Raw genomic sequence first — 15,656 nt, forward strand, 5'->3', positions numbered from 1 at the left:
ATACAACTTGTATTGAACGGTTAGAAAGGTAATTTCTAATCCAACGAAGAAGAGATTCATCAATACCAAAAGCACGCATTTTCGATAAGAGAGCTTGGTGCCAAACTCTATCAAATGCTTTTGAAATATCAAGTGCAATAATCTTACTTTCTCCAAAACGATGTAAAGATTTGTTCCACAGTTCGGTTAAAAGGAAGAATCTTCTTTGTATTATACAAAGCATGGGGTTTGGTTTATATAGTTCTGGGATCGTAATGAAAATAACACTCTTCGACTTTCTTTTATTAGATTCTCTTAATCGATTTAAATAAATTAGAATTCAAAAACTGTTATGAAATTAATCAATACCCAATGTTATTCGTTTTTGTTGGTTATTTGTTTAAAAGCTAATGTTGGGGTCTATTCTGTTCATTAAAGTCACCAATATTTGTATTTCAATGGTGAACTATTTCAATTAATTATTCCTCTAATTGCCATCTTTGATGCCATATCCTGTCCAAGCCCCATGCTTTACAGCTTTGTGCCCACACAAAAAAAAAATATGTAGCTGGGCTAAGCTTTCCAGCCTTATATATTTATGTGTGGCAGTAGGTAGACTAAAATGTCCATTATCCTTAAGAGGATAGTTTTAAGTTTTTCAAAATGTTGATATAAATATCAATAAGATCAAGTGTTAGAATAAGAAACCAAAGAAGCACATACTACATTAGTTAACAATTTGTTTTAATTTAGAGATGCTTTAGAAAACTTAAAAATTATAACGGAAAAGAATTTACAAATGATTACAGAAGAGTATTTGTACACTTTTTAAAGTAGATACAATTGTTTCCACACTATTTTAACTATGAAATAGTGGGATAAGTTAAACAAAATCAAAGGGTATTTATTGAATATCATATGATGGTTACCGTACTACTTGTATTCTTATAATTCCACGCCACTCAGTTCAACATTGTATTAATTTTTCGAAATTCTGTACGCTTCCATGTGAAGTAATGGTAAATAAAGACACAATTTATAAAATATTTAATATTGACAACTAATTGAATGAGTTGTGATGTAAAATAAGACATGCCCACCAAAAGGCTGAATTAAAGATAAATATACAAAAAAAGAATGAAAATATAAATATAGCAAAGCAGAAGAAAACTTTTAAAAAAAACTTTTCCAGGACCATATAACAGAACGGTGTTAATAGTACTATTCTAGATGATAAGAAACATGAAATACGCAATAATAGTTCAATTAAAGCTCGAATGATAGAGTAACATTAAGGGGCCTATTATGTAAGACAACTAAGAACAAAGTTGAGTTGTAATCCGGCAATCGGTATTACCGATCACAACTAGTTGACTGTCACAAGTCAACCAGTAGTCAACTAAAAAATGGTTGACTTTTTAAACGTGTTCGGGGTATTATGTAAGCCAGTTGAGTTGTCTCTCAGTTGTGATTGTTGTCAAAATTAGGCAACTGATATTTACTAGTTGTGTAGTGCATTTGTGTGTACAAAAAAATAACGGTAGGCATCAACAGTTCATTGAAAACCAATTTTTTTAAGAAAATGGAGAAAAAAATGTAAGTTTTACAAATAGTACCTAATATAAACATCTGTAAAAAAATATTCAATTCAAAATACTAAAGATGGCATATACACTTACAATCATGACATTCAGACTGTAGTAACCTTTTCTATTTAAATAGAGATGTTGAAGATTTTTTTTTGGTGCTATGATTCGAACATGAGTTCCATCGATGCTTCCTATTACTCCAGGAAATCTGGTTTTCTGGTAAAAATGAATTTTTGATAAATTTATCTCATCATTTGTCATACGAGCCTTAATCCATTGTGGACAGATAAGTTCTTCTACTACGTCTAGCACTTCTTTTAACACTGCCGAAACTGTTGGCTGAGCAAGGCCTGAATTAAAATCATTACCACGGCACTTTTGGTAACTTCCTTCTGCCATGAAACGGAGGGCAGTGTAGAGTTTGAGAATTGGTGGGATTGCGGAGGAACGCTGTGGTTGTTTCAAATGATCTTTGATTTCATTTAGCACATAACCAAATGCGTCTTTGTACATAAACAAATGCGTCTTTGTTGAGTCTAAAATAACTTATAAATCTGAAACAAAACGAAGACATTAAAATCAACACTCATCAAAGAATTTGTTTATAAATAATACTTTTTGTTTGGAAGTTCCAATGGATTGGAGTGATCTCGAATATTTTTTCTCATCTGCGCAACATTCAAGGGATTATCTTCTTCCGAATTTCCAAGAAACAAATCAATAGAACTCTCCATTTCCTATTATTTTGTCTTTTTTATAAAATTTTGCACTGAATTCAAAATTTTGAAATTCCTACGTATTTTACTTTACACAGCTGATTTTGACACAAAACAAGCACATAAAAGTAGGCAACGTATTTGTTCTACTCAACTGAAAAAAGTTGTCTCCCATAATACGATTTTTTTTTGCAGTTGTCTTCAAATTGAGTTGTCTTGATTACAACTCAACTAAGTTGAGTTGTGATCCATAATAGGCCCTTAACATTTAAGGGCGAATAATATTTATAATGTACAACTGTTTCTAAGTCTCGATTTCAAAGAAATATTCATTACGAAATTTTCGTTTATTCCATTCAAAATCTGAAAAAAATAACTTCCAAAATTTGTTTTTGATGATGCTTTAGTTTATCGAAAGTTGAGCAATTGAAATATTATTATTAATAATCCAGAAAGAAATGGAACTACAATTATGGGGCTAGTTCATGAAAAAAATGTCATATGCGTGTCATGTGGTTCCCAAAAATTTAAAACGTATGTACAAAATTGAATTCACGTTCCACGTCAGCACATTGTAATAATCACACTCTTCAAATTCAATTCAATTAAAAAAAAACCTATTCCTTGTGTTACCTATCACGTAGATCATTCCGTCCATTATATCCGTCTATTATTTAAAAATAAAACACAATTTTGTTATTGTACATGTTTTTTACAAAGTAGTAAGGAGGTACGTGTGTGTTTAGATAGATTGAATATTTTAGTCGACGTAGTCGGTTATAAGTGAACGTGGTTCATGTTTTTCATCAATTGAGTTTGGAGCATTTTTACTTGAAAATAATATTGATTATGTAGAAATAGCTACAGCCTCAACTCAATACTGGTCAGGTTGAACGTGTTAATCGCATTCTTAAAACGATGCCTGAACCAATCCAACATTCTGATTGGTTAAAACTTTTGAAAAGAGTTGAATATCCTCTTAACAATTTTATTCATTCTACTACAGTTTATCCTCTTGTTAATTATTATATGGACGATAAACGAAATGTTGAGACTGAAAGAAAGCTGCGGATAATATAGAATTCCATCAAAGCAAAAACTGAATACTATACAAATGCACACAAGCCGCATGTAGAACTTTCGGAAGGTAGGAATGGCGATTTCAAGGCAACCTAGCCTGAGATCCAATTAGCGCTGTAGTGCGCTGTTTTGATACCAAAAACTCGTTTGACCTGTGATAGAAAGCGAAAGATTTATAGAGAAGCTTTATAGCGATTATGTTAGAGCCATTTTGTCGCATTGAGAAAAAAGATTAGGTCTCTAATCTTTGTCTCAGATAGCTCAAGTTCGTGAAAGAATGCTTTTCCAAAGAATTTCATTCTAGTGTTTGCCAAATCTGAACATGGATTATCGTTTCACTTTCTCTTTGGTCACTACAACTACGGCAAAAGGTGTTGTAGGAGATGCCCAACTTCTCCGCATGAACTCCTATAGGCCAATGTCCGGTACAAACCGCAACAATCCTGGCTATGTCTTGCCTTGGCCTGCATAGAAGATCGTTTGTACGGGTTTTATTATAGGTGCGCCATATTTCCTAGATATAATGCAGTTGGGTAAATTGCTCCACCTTCGGTTTGATTTAGTTTGGTATATAGAAAAGATTTTACCCTTCATAGCACCAAGAGGAATGTTAACCATTTCCGCAAGTGAACTATGAAGGGCCGATCCTTGCCTGGCTAGCTCCTCAGCCCGTTCATTTCCCACGATACCACGATAAATTGTCAGTTAACACAAATCTTTTATGATGGCATAATTGAGGCTTCACGTATTCGTTTTTGGGTTGGTTGGCAGAATTCTCATAGCTAAAATTCCAATTCTGAAAGGTAATGCGTTATTTCAGTGTTATTCTTATCTTTGTAAAAAACATACATTCATTTGCCAGAAAATATAACTTTAAAAATTCATTCAATATAAATTGAAAATTTCACTTGTCTTTACTTCTGGAAACTGGAAAGATCTTCTTATCACACTGAATGAATAAAATATAATTTTATACTTTTTTTTTTTTTTTTATAATATGCAGGCACTCAAGGGGTTATTAGTACCCTTTATATGTTTATATTTAAACACAGTTCGAGCATTAGGAAAATAGGGAAGGATTACAAAGGAGATACCGGTGCACATTGGTCTTAAAGCTCTGAACATCAAAATGGGAGGGAAAAACTGAGTTGGCTAAAGCATTCCACATTCTCGATGTGCGATTTAAGAAAGAATCTCTATATTTGACAGTACGCCCGAAATTGAGCTCAAGGGTAAACTGATGAGCATTCCTGGAAGTGCGAGTATTACGGCTGAATTGTTTAAGGGGTGGAATGCAACTGGCTAGTTCAACAGAACATTGTTTGTAAAAATATCGATAAAACAACGAAAGGCATGAAACATTGCGGCGGTGATCTAGCGATGTAAATGTTTCAATTATAGTTCTATCGCCTATCATTTTTAAAGCCCTTTTTTGTGTTCTATCCAAGAGATTTAAACTTGTTTTGGGGGCACCTGCCCAGATATGCGAATTATATTCAAGCTTTGGACGGATGAAGGCTTTGTAAATTACAGCCAGATCAGAAGGGGCGAAAAATTTCTTGCACCGTCGGAGAAATCCTAAGCACCTGGCAGCATTTTTGGCAATATCAAATATATGATCGTTCCATAAAAGGTGATCTGTGATACACATACCAAGTACTGACAGTTGATTAGTTTCTTGGATGCAAGTGCCACTCATAGATAGTGGCATCGGGGGTATGTTACGCTTTAACGACAGGAGACAGCATTGAGTTTTCGAAGCATTAAATTCTACACGGTTTTTGATTCCCCATTGTACAATGCTGTCAAGATCAGAATTTAATGAGTTTATCATACGCTGCCGTTGAAGTTCCACATCTGAAGGACAAGGATGTGAATCTATAAACGAGTATGAAAAGCTGAGGGTACTGTCGTCGGCGAAACAGGTTAATGGATTAGAAGTGGCAGACATAAGATCATTTATGAATATAAGAAAGAGTGTCGGAGACAAAACGGAGCCCTGGGGAACACCAGCATTTATTTTAAGAATTTCAGACTTGTAACCATCCAATACAACTTGTATTGAACGGTTAGAAAGGTAATTTCTAATCCAACGAAGAAGAGATTCATCAATACCAAAAGCACGCATTTTCGATAAGAGAGCTTGGTGCCAAACTCTATCAAATGCTTTTGAAATATCAAGTGCAATAATCTTACTTTCTCCAAAACGATGTAAAGATTTGTTCCACAGTTCGGTTAAAAGGAAGAATCTTCTTTGTATTATACAAAGCATGGGGTTTGGTTTATATAGTTCTGGGATCGTAATGAAAATAACACTCTTCGACTTTCTTTTATTAGATTCTCTTAATCGATTTAAATAAATTAGAATTCAAAAACTGTTATGAAATTAATCAATACCCAATGTTATTCGTTTTTGTTGGTTATTTGTTTAAAAGCTAATGTTGGGGTCTATTCTGTTCATTAAAGTCACCAATATTTGTATTTCAATGGTGAACTATTTCAATTAATTATTCCTCTAATTGCCATCTTTGATGCCATATCCTGTCCAAGCCCCATGCTTTACAGCTTTGTGCCCACACAAAAAAAAAATATGTAGCTGGGCTAAGCTTTCCAGCCTTATATATTTATGTGTGGCAGTAGGTAGACTAAAATGTCCATTATCCTTAAGAGGATAGTTTTAAGTTTTTCAAAATGTTGATATAAATATCAATAAGATCAAGTGTTAGAATAAGAAACCAAAGAAGCACATACTACATTAGTTAACAATTTGTTTTAATTTAGAGATGCTTTAGAAAACTTAAAAATTATAACGGAAAAGAATTTACAAATGATTACAGAAGAGTATTTGTACACTTTTTAAAGTAGATACAATTGTTTCCACACTATTTTAACTATGAAATAGTGGGATAAGTTAAACAAAATCAAAGGGTATTTATTGAATATCATATGATGGTTACCGTACTACTTGTATTCTTATAATTCCACGCCACTCAGTTCAACATTGTATTAATTTTTCGAAATTCTGTACGCTTCCATGTGAAGTAATGGTAAATAAAGACACAATTTATAAAATATTTAATATTGACAACTAATTGAATGAGTTGTGATGTAAAATAAGACATGCCCACCAAAAGGCTGAATTAAAGATAAATATACAAAAAAAGAATGAAAATATAAATATATAATATATATATATATATATGTATATATATATATATATATATATATATATAAAGCAGAAGAAAACTTTTAAAAAAAACTTTTCCAGGACCATATAACAGAACGGTGTTAATAGTACTATTCTAGATGATAAGAAACATGAAATACGCAATAATAGTTCAATTAAAGCTCGAATGATAGAGTAACATTAAGGGGCCTATTATGTAAGACAACTAAGAACAAAGTTGAGTTGTAATCCGGCAATCGGTATTACCGATCACAACTAGTTGACTGTCACAAGTCAACCAGTAGTCAACTAAAAAATGGTTGACTTTTTAAACGTGTTCGGGGTATTATGTAAGCCAGTTGAGTTGTCTCTCAGTTGTGATTGTTGTCAAAATTAGGCAACTGATATTTACTAGTTGTGTAGTGCATTTGTGTGTACAAAAAAATAACGGTAGGCATCAACAGTTCATTGAAAACCAATTTTTTTAAGAAAATGGAGAAAAAAATGTAAGTTTTACAAATAGTACCTAATATAAACATCTGTAAAAAAATATTCAATTCAAAATACTTAAGATGGCATATACACTTACAATCATGACATTCAGACTGTAGTAACCTTTTCTATTTAAATAGAGATGTTGAAGATTTTTTTTTGGTGCTATGATTCGAACATGAGTTCCATCGATGCTTCCTATTACTCCAGGAAATCTGGTTTTCTGGTAAAAATGAATTTTTGATAAATTTATCTCATCATTTGTCATACGAGCCTTAATCCATTGTGGACAGATAAGTTCTTCTACTACGTCTAGCACTTCTTTTAACACTGCCGAAACTGTTGGCTGAGCAAGGCCTAAATTAAAATCATTACCACGGCACTTTTGGTAACTTCCTTCTGCCATGAAACGGAGGGCAGTGTAGAGTTTGAGAATTGGTGGGATTGCGGAGGAACGCTGTGGTTGTTTCAAATGATCTTTGATTTCATTTAGCACATAACCAAATGCGTCTTTGTACATAAACAAATGCGTCTTTGTTGAGTCTAAAATAACTTATAAATCTGAAACAAAACGAAGACATTAAAATCAACACTCATCAAAGAATTTGTTTATAAATAATACTTTTTGTTTGGAAGTTCCAATGGATTGGAGTGATCTCGAATATTTTTTCTCATCTGCGCAACATTCAAGGGATTATCTTCTTCCGAATTTCCAAGAAACAAATCAATAGAACTCTCCATTTCCTATTATTTTGTCTTTTTTATAAAATTTTGCACTGAATTCAAAATTTTGAAATTCCTACGTATTTTACTTTACACAGCTGATTTTGACACAAAACAAGCACATAAAAGTAGGCAACGTATTTGTTCTACTCAACTGAAAAAAGTTGTCTCCCATAATACGATTTTTTTTTGCAGTTGTCTTCAAATTGAGTTGTCTTGATTACAACTCAACTAAGTTGAGTTGTGATCCATAATAGGCCCTTAACATTTAAGGGCGAATAATATTTACATATACAAATTTTGGAAATGCAAATAAAGATTTTTTTGCAAGGGGAAGCATATAGTTTAATATAATTTATAAAAGGAAAAAAACAAAACATGAAGCCACGTGCACTTTGATACTTGAAACTATAGTAAAAGTAATAGCAAATATTGGTATTCACTGTTATTGATTTTTCTCTAAACATATGCATATCTCAATTGCCTTGATGTATATGCATATTGAACTAATTTTTGAAGTGCCACAATTTGTTTTATGTTTCACTACTCCAACTACGTGGGCACATATGCACTACAATCTCTAAACGTAGAGTTTTCGCTTAGGAAGTGCATTCATTGAATGCTTAATGAGGAAATAATTACTTCCAAACTGGGCAACTCTTATGCTAGAAGATTTGTTAGTAGAGGGCTACCGCAAGGTGGTGTTCTATCGCCTCTCTGGAACCTGGTTGTAAATAAAATCCCAACAGATCTGGATGCGAACGATGCCAGGAAAGGACCTAAACACCCTAAAACAACTCTTACAAAATGCCCTAGACAAACTAATACGTTAAGATGATACAAAATTTCATCTGTTAACTCTCCCTATTTTAAAGTTATCCAATTAAAGTTCTCAGGCGAGGCTAAGAATTTGGGTCTTATTTAAACTGAATTGAAAACGTAACATACAAGAAAAAGCAAAAAAGCTGGTGTAGCTCTCTTTTCTTGCAAAAAAGTTATTGGTAATAAATGTGGCTTACAACCCAAAAATATTGGGTCAGTTAATTTTTGATATGTTTTTTTCGAAAGAGTTTAAGTAAGTATACAACAACAAACTTCAATAATGCATTTTTAATTCCCTTTTTTCTTATTTACTCTTACTCCAATTTTATTATATATTTTATATTAAATTTTTTTTACTTAAATTTGTACTTACTGCATCGACTATAAGTAATTGACTTTTGGATTTTTTTCTGTTTGATTCACAATAATATTCTGAAATTGTTTCTCTCCAACTACCAACAGCATACGGCAATACTTTTCAAGAGTTTTTAGTTTGTATTTAAGATTTAATAATCGAATTAACGTCTGGCAAAATAATTTTATACTTTTTTGTCTTTAAAGAATATAATATAAAAGTTACAAACATTAAAAAATACTTTTAATTTTGTATTTACAAAAATAAAAGTTCGTATATGGAACATAATAAACAATCATTAAAATGTCTGGCAATAACAAATGTATATTAAAATTGAAAATTAAGCTTTAAAAAAATCTTTTAAATTTCAAAATTATCACCTGTATAGGTAGAATACCGCCAGCCAGAAATTAACTGAAATAAAATTCTTGATTTCCAAATGTTGCACGCGAATTAATTCCAAAACACACCATCCCCCGAATGCATAATCAGATAATCAAAAACAAATCAAGGCGTTTTTATAGGTGTGTACTCTGAACGACTAAAGAGGCATTCTAGGAAATTGTAAGACAGATGAACTCGCCAGTAATGGAACAGTGCAACTGATTCCACTTACTTACTTAAGGTGGAGCCACAGTCCTGTGTGAACTAAGGCCTCACCCAACAAACTTCTCCATCTAGCTCGGTCCCCAGCTAGATGTCTCCAGTTTCGCGCTCCAAGTTGAGTGAGGTCACTTTCCACTTGTGTGTGTCACCTGATTCGCGGTCGTCCTCTACTGCGCTGTCCTGTGGGTGTGGATTCGAAGACTTTCCGGGCCGAAGCATTGGTTTCCATGCGCTCTACGTGACCCAGCCATCTTAGTCGTTGGACTTTTACCCTTCTGGCTAAGCCTACGTCGCTGCACAGCACGTACTTTTGAACCTCTCAAAATCTTCGACCGCACGCTTCTCATACCCCTTCTTTTTCCTTCTGGGAAGTCGGTGTTCCTCTCGCCTTTTCTGCTCTCGTCCTTTTATGCAGCACCACTTTGCGCGCCTGTTTGGCTGCATTTACCTGCCGACATTCCTCATCAATCCAGGGGTTCCTTGTTGATGGCTGCTTGAAACCCAGCACATCACAGGCGGCTTTCCTGATTGCATCTTGGCAATGTTGCCACTGGTTTTCGATACATTGTGTTGACGACAGAGAACTTCGAGAGAGGTTACTTGCAACTTGGTCGGAAAATTGTAATTGTAGCCATTCGACGTTGTACCTTCTCCTAGCAGCTCCCTGTTTTGTCTTGGGTCTGGAAACCCAAAGTGCTACATTGGCTACAATGATTTAGTGGTCCGAGTCGATGTTAGCTCCTCGGAAAGTTCGTTTATCCATGATGCTGGAAGCGTGTCTGGCGTCGATCGCAATATGGTCAATCTGGTTGATGGTAGATTCATCTGTCATCTTTCTCTTCTGTGGGGGGGGGGGGGGGGGGCGCGCATATCAGGCTAATGTTGTAGAATTTAACCTTGATGCGTATGGTCATGAGGCGCTCATTGATGCACCTATAGCTCAAGACTTCTTGTCTAAGTCTGGCTCCAATGACAAAGTCGCATCCAAACAAGCGCATTCACTAAGTAGTTCAACCTTACTAAAACTGTAGACGCCACCGTTAGTCCCATCTCGCGAATTCCTCCGCTGCCGTCTGGATAAGGAGGTACTTTAGTGGAATTACCTCTCCACCCTCTCTCGTTTGCTGCCCCCAACAACTTTACACTGGGGTTGGAACCCAATCTCCAGTTGAGGTACTAGGCACCCGATGTTCACCACGGGGAGGTGAGAGTAGGAGTTCATAGACAGAGATGGGTTTTGAGAAAACCCTTTGGACGCTTGTGTCCTCTTGAATGCACATGTCTACCATTTAAACATCTTTATCGTTACTTTACATTAACTTTTTTAAATGCACTATATTTTTACTTTGTATCTTTCTTTATTGTATATCTTTATTATTGTGCAATAAACATTTTTTTAAATGTACAACTTTGTTATTTTACACTGAGAAACATTTTCAATGTCAATGCATTTTTGTTTGTATTAAAATGTGTAAATCCCTGGTTGCAAGGAAAAAGGGGGAAAATCTGCAACGTAGTTTTACAGTTTACATTACACAACAAAACGAACACTAGAGAAGAGAATGACAGAACAAAAGTCGTACATCAAGAGCAAAAGAGAATCAACTGGACTATAAGAACACATATTGCAGACATGTAGCAAACATTTTTTAAAAAACAATTTTAATAACTTAAATTTAATATTCAAGAGGCAAAAATATATATTATGTAGGTAAACAAACGCCAAACATAGATAATTATGGCGTCAATTTTAATTCCAGTTGTACACTGCGGTTTGATCGATTGTGTTGTTTAAGATTTAAACTTTAAATGACCACAGTGTAGAACTGTTGATTTTGAAATAATTTGTGGATGTTTATATTTCCACAATAAAAATGCACGTCTTGTTAGTTTCGTTGTCTTTTCTAGAATATTCGTTTATTTAAAATTAAAAGCTATTTACAAGGGTTCTCAACATTCAAACATAAAAATACAGAATTATTAAATCAGGGATGGTTTGTTAGATTAGATTGTTTTCTTGATTGATTGATGTCGTGGAGTCGCCACAAATTTATAACTAATATTATTATCCTTTTTGGGAATCTTTATCGGTTCTAGCCTGAAGCCAAAATATTTATTCGATATTTCAAGAACTTCTAAGAACGTGGCAAACAGATACATCATTAAATCAAGGTATTTATTGCCAAAAATAATAAAACCACCATTAATAGTAGAATTAAGATTTTTTGCGACGAAAAAAAATTTTTGTTAAGAAGAGTTTTATTTTGATTTGGTTTAAACAAGTTACCAAAGTCTGAAAGGTCAGAGACTGGCCTGCCACAACACACTTATCAGTTTTACTGTTCGTAGGAAAATCAGAAAAGAGCCAATTTTTCGGCTTTCACTGATAAAAACCGCAATATTTTGCACACCCAAAATTAATACATATTTTATCAAAAATATAAATTCACCAGTATTTCCACCGTTCACTTCGGTTCACTTCCTAAAAATAAACAAATTTAAATTTACTATAAAATCACGTTTCTTTTGTTGTTTAATTTTTGAGAAACAAATATTCTAAATCTTTTAAACCAGCAATATTTAATTTTTAGATGTGCATCAGTCTTTAAACAATTTAAATCAGTTGGCTTCAAGATCGCGTGATCGGAATGAGCGTGGAGAAACAAGCCTTCATGTAGCTGCAATTAAAGGTGATCAGGACGGTGTAAAAAAATTGCTTGAGTCAGGAGTGAATCCCAATGTCTTAGATTTTGCAGGTAAGTGTCTAAATTTATTTATAAGAATACTTATACAATACACTTAATATTCTGTATCGTGATGGTTTTTTTGCGGTTTTTTATTTAATAGATTAACTGTCTTCCGCCGTTTTGAATTTTATTTCATTTTAATAAAAAATTGTTTAATTTTCCAACATAAAGGGTTTCGAAATGTGTGTTTAATAATTCAAAAACGCCAACAAAAAATTTAACTCACTGAGAATTGTATTATTTTTATAATTGTATCAATGTATTGCATATAAAATATCTTTATTATACGTTACAACTCTCCCCTCTTATTGCTCTTTTTAGTATTAAATATATGTTATTGTTATGTTCCTAAAATTAAGGGATGGTGTAGGTATTAAGGATGATGGTGGTTTATGAGGAATTTCTATACTTTACATACTTGTATCTAATTTTGTTTTACCTTCAAAATTTAGTGTTCATAAGATAAAGGGCAGAGATAAATTATTTTCGTTTTTAGGAATCACATTATTTTTACATTAAATTTTTCTTACAGTTGCCTTTTCTAATTTAAATTTCTAAAAAGTATTTATATTTACAATATAGCTAGTATTGTTAGCCGAGAAATTTTAAAATTTTGACTCTCGCCCAATTACTTTCCCTGCTTTACTAAAATCTTTTGTCATTACAAAACCACCTTTGTTTAAATTTGTTTTACCATGAAATTTTTGATTAGATTGATTTGTCCTACAATATTTTTAATTAATTCTAAGTTTACATTGTTTTTATATTTCATTGGATTAATTAAATATAATTGTGTTAAATCATGTTTTTAAAAGCCCCAATTTTGACACTGTTTTCCACCTAATTATTTGAAAAAAAAAAATCATTTACATTTGCATCTATTCGCTTGTTTGGACAACCAATTATTAACCATATCCCAAACCTTGAGCAAAATACTAGCTTTAGCTGTTTCTCGTTGAACGTCCATAAAAATAATAGATACGGAATTTTCATTGCCTGCAACATAAATTATTAACACATCGTTCAAAATTAAATTTGGTACACTAATTTCAGATTCCTCAACGTTATCAACAACACGAGAAAAAACCTTCGCAATATTATATTTCGAATTGTATAATTATATACTCCAATTAGATATTTGAGAGATTTATTGACAACGATTTCTAGAGCTTCCCTTTCAATTTGGCAATATTTTCTTTCCGTTCTGTCTTTTAGGCGCAAATGAAGTTGGAAGCTCTCTACCATCAGCATACTGATGGACAACGACAGCGCCTAATTATATTGGACTTGCATCCACTATTAATTTAACTCGTTTAGCAGGATCAAAATATGTGAAACCATTATCTGATGAGATAATTTTCTTAACGGACCCAAACAAATCTTTTTGTGGTGTTCCCCAAATAAAACTAGCAGAATCGGTGGTGTTTTTGACAGGCTTCTTATCGACTTTAAGATATTTTACGATATGGTGACAAATTTGAAAAACGTAATGAAGCTTCAAATTATAAATTAAATAAATTGTAAACAAATTAAATTTTATATTAAAAAATATAAATATAAACAGACACTTTGGCATTTTCTAGAAATAATTAATCTTCTTCTAGATTTTTGTCCAATCCATTGATTAATTTATCTCGTAAAGTGATGTTAAGATCATACAATGAGTTTCAGTTTGCTCGCAATGACCAATGACGTGCTTCCACCTGTCGAAGAGTTTCATGAGAAAACTTCTTAGCTTCATAGAATTTTAACCTTTCTGCAAAAGCAGAAAAAGCTGGCTTAAAGAGATGAACCAATTTGACCATTAAAACTTTGTATTCTTTAAGGGTGACTCTATCTGGAAAACAAGTTCCGTCAATAATTTGAGAGTATGATCGCGTAAATAAATTAAAAATAGCGCTCTCCAACTGCAATTTTTGGGGACAATCTTACGATTGGACCACCCCCGTGTTGTGAGTTCAATTTTTAGTTTTTGTACACCCAAAATGTCTCGTCCAAACGAATGAAATTGGTTTGATTGGTGAAAAGTCGACTTGATTGACGTTTTTGGTTTTCAAAACTTGCTACAGAAAAGGAATGTTGAACTAAGGGTGAACAAATTGTAAGTTATGGTTAATTAGGCTAGTTTTATGAATTTTTGTCTAGCTTTAAGATAGGTTTAAGATTTAAGGAATACAAATGAATTTGAAAAAAAAGTGTGTTGAACGCTTAGGGCCGAAAGGCATTAGTATTAAGTATTACAGTTTAACTAAGAGTGTCTATGCGACCAGTAAGTTAGTTGTAAGTTATGGTTAATTAGGCTAGTTTTATGAATTTTTTCTAGCTTTAAGATAGGTTTAAGAATGAATTAAAAAGAAGGCGTTGGACTTACATGCCAGAGGTCTTCGGTTCAAACCCTGCCTGTGCCATCTAAAGTTTTTTTTTTGGGTACTGCCTCATGCGAGGAATAGACAAATCCTTCAAGATTAATATTTGTAATGAAAAGTGCATTCTCAAATTAGCCTTTCGGATTCGGCTGTAGGTCCCCTCTATTCCTGACAACAGTACTCACACACAGGAATGGTTGAGAGTTCTAAGTCACTAGGCCCTAGTTCTCAACGAGCTGTTGCGCAATCTAGTTTATTTATTTTTAAGTGTGAAAAAATAAATTTTGTTAGTACATTTAAATGATAAACTGATGAACAATCGAAGCATCAACCACGATGGCCTAAGTTTAGTTTTGCGTTAGACCATTTTCAAATTTAAACAAATAAATTTTGTTAGTACATTTAAATGATAAACTGATGAACAAGCGAATGCATCAACCACGGTGCGGTGGTCTAAGTTCAGTTTTGCGTTAGACCATTTTCAAATTTGTAATGGTTTTTTTTTTAAGTGAATCGCACAGTTATTTTTCGCTAAAAATGTATTTTTTCTATTTTTTTGCGGACGGAAAATCATTTTTCTAAACAGCTGATACTTTTATGTTTAAAAGTAAAACAAATCGTTTACTGATTTATGTTCCAATTTCACCGAATTCCAATGGCAGATTTCTGTTAGTAAACATTTTTCGGTGGATTTCAATCAGAAAATTTTGTCCATGACAGATATTTTTAATTATAGCGATGTAACGAGTTTATTCTCTGTTGAGGTCATTGCTGGCACACAATATATCCCTCGCTAGCTCAGGAGTGGATCCTTTGACCTCCTCGTTATCAAAAAAATATGCCAGGCTTAACATCTAGCTGGTAATGATGCGCGAGATAATCTTTACCCACCCTACCTGGTTGTTTCCTCGCTAAACAACCCCTTTAAAAACAACGTTCCTCTTCCTCCGCCCTTCTACCTCGGTTTCCTCATCACCTCATCTTCCCCTTTCTAATTAAAAATCTAGAGATTCAT

General features: G+C 33.3%; 1 protein-coding gene across 1 annotated transcript in view; it reads left to right on the forward strand.

Moving 5' to 3' along the window:
* LOC129952567 (ankyrin repeat domain-containing protein 11) overlaps window positions 1-15,656 on the forward strand; it is a 54,952-nt gene that overhangs the window by 18,875 nt on the left and 20,421 nt on the right. The window contains 1 exon segment of the mRNA XM_056065202.1: window positions 12,120-12,284. Within this exon segment, the coding sequence (XP_055921177.1) occupies window positions 12,120-12,284 (165 nt within the window).

This window comes from Eupeodes corollae, chromosome 3 (assembly GCF_945859685.1).
Source record: "Eupeodes corollae chromosome 3, idEupCoro1.1, whole genome shotgun sequence".
Taxonomy (NCBI): domain Eukaryota; kingdom Metazoa; phylum Arthropoda; class Insecta; order Diptera; family Syrphidae; genus Eupeodes; species Eupeodes corollae.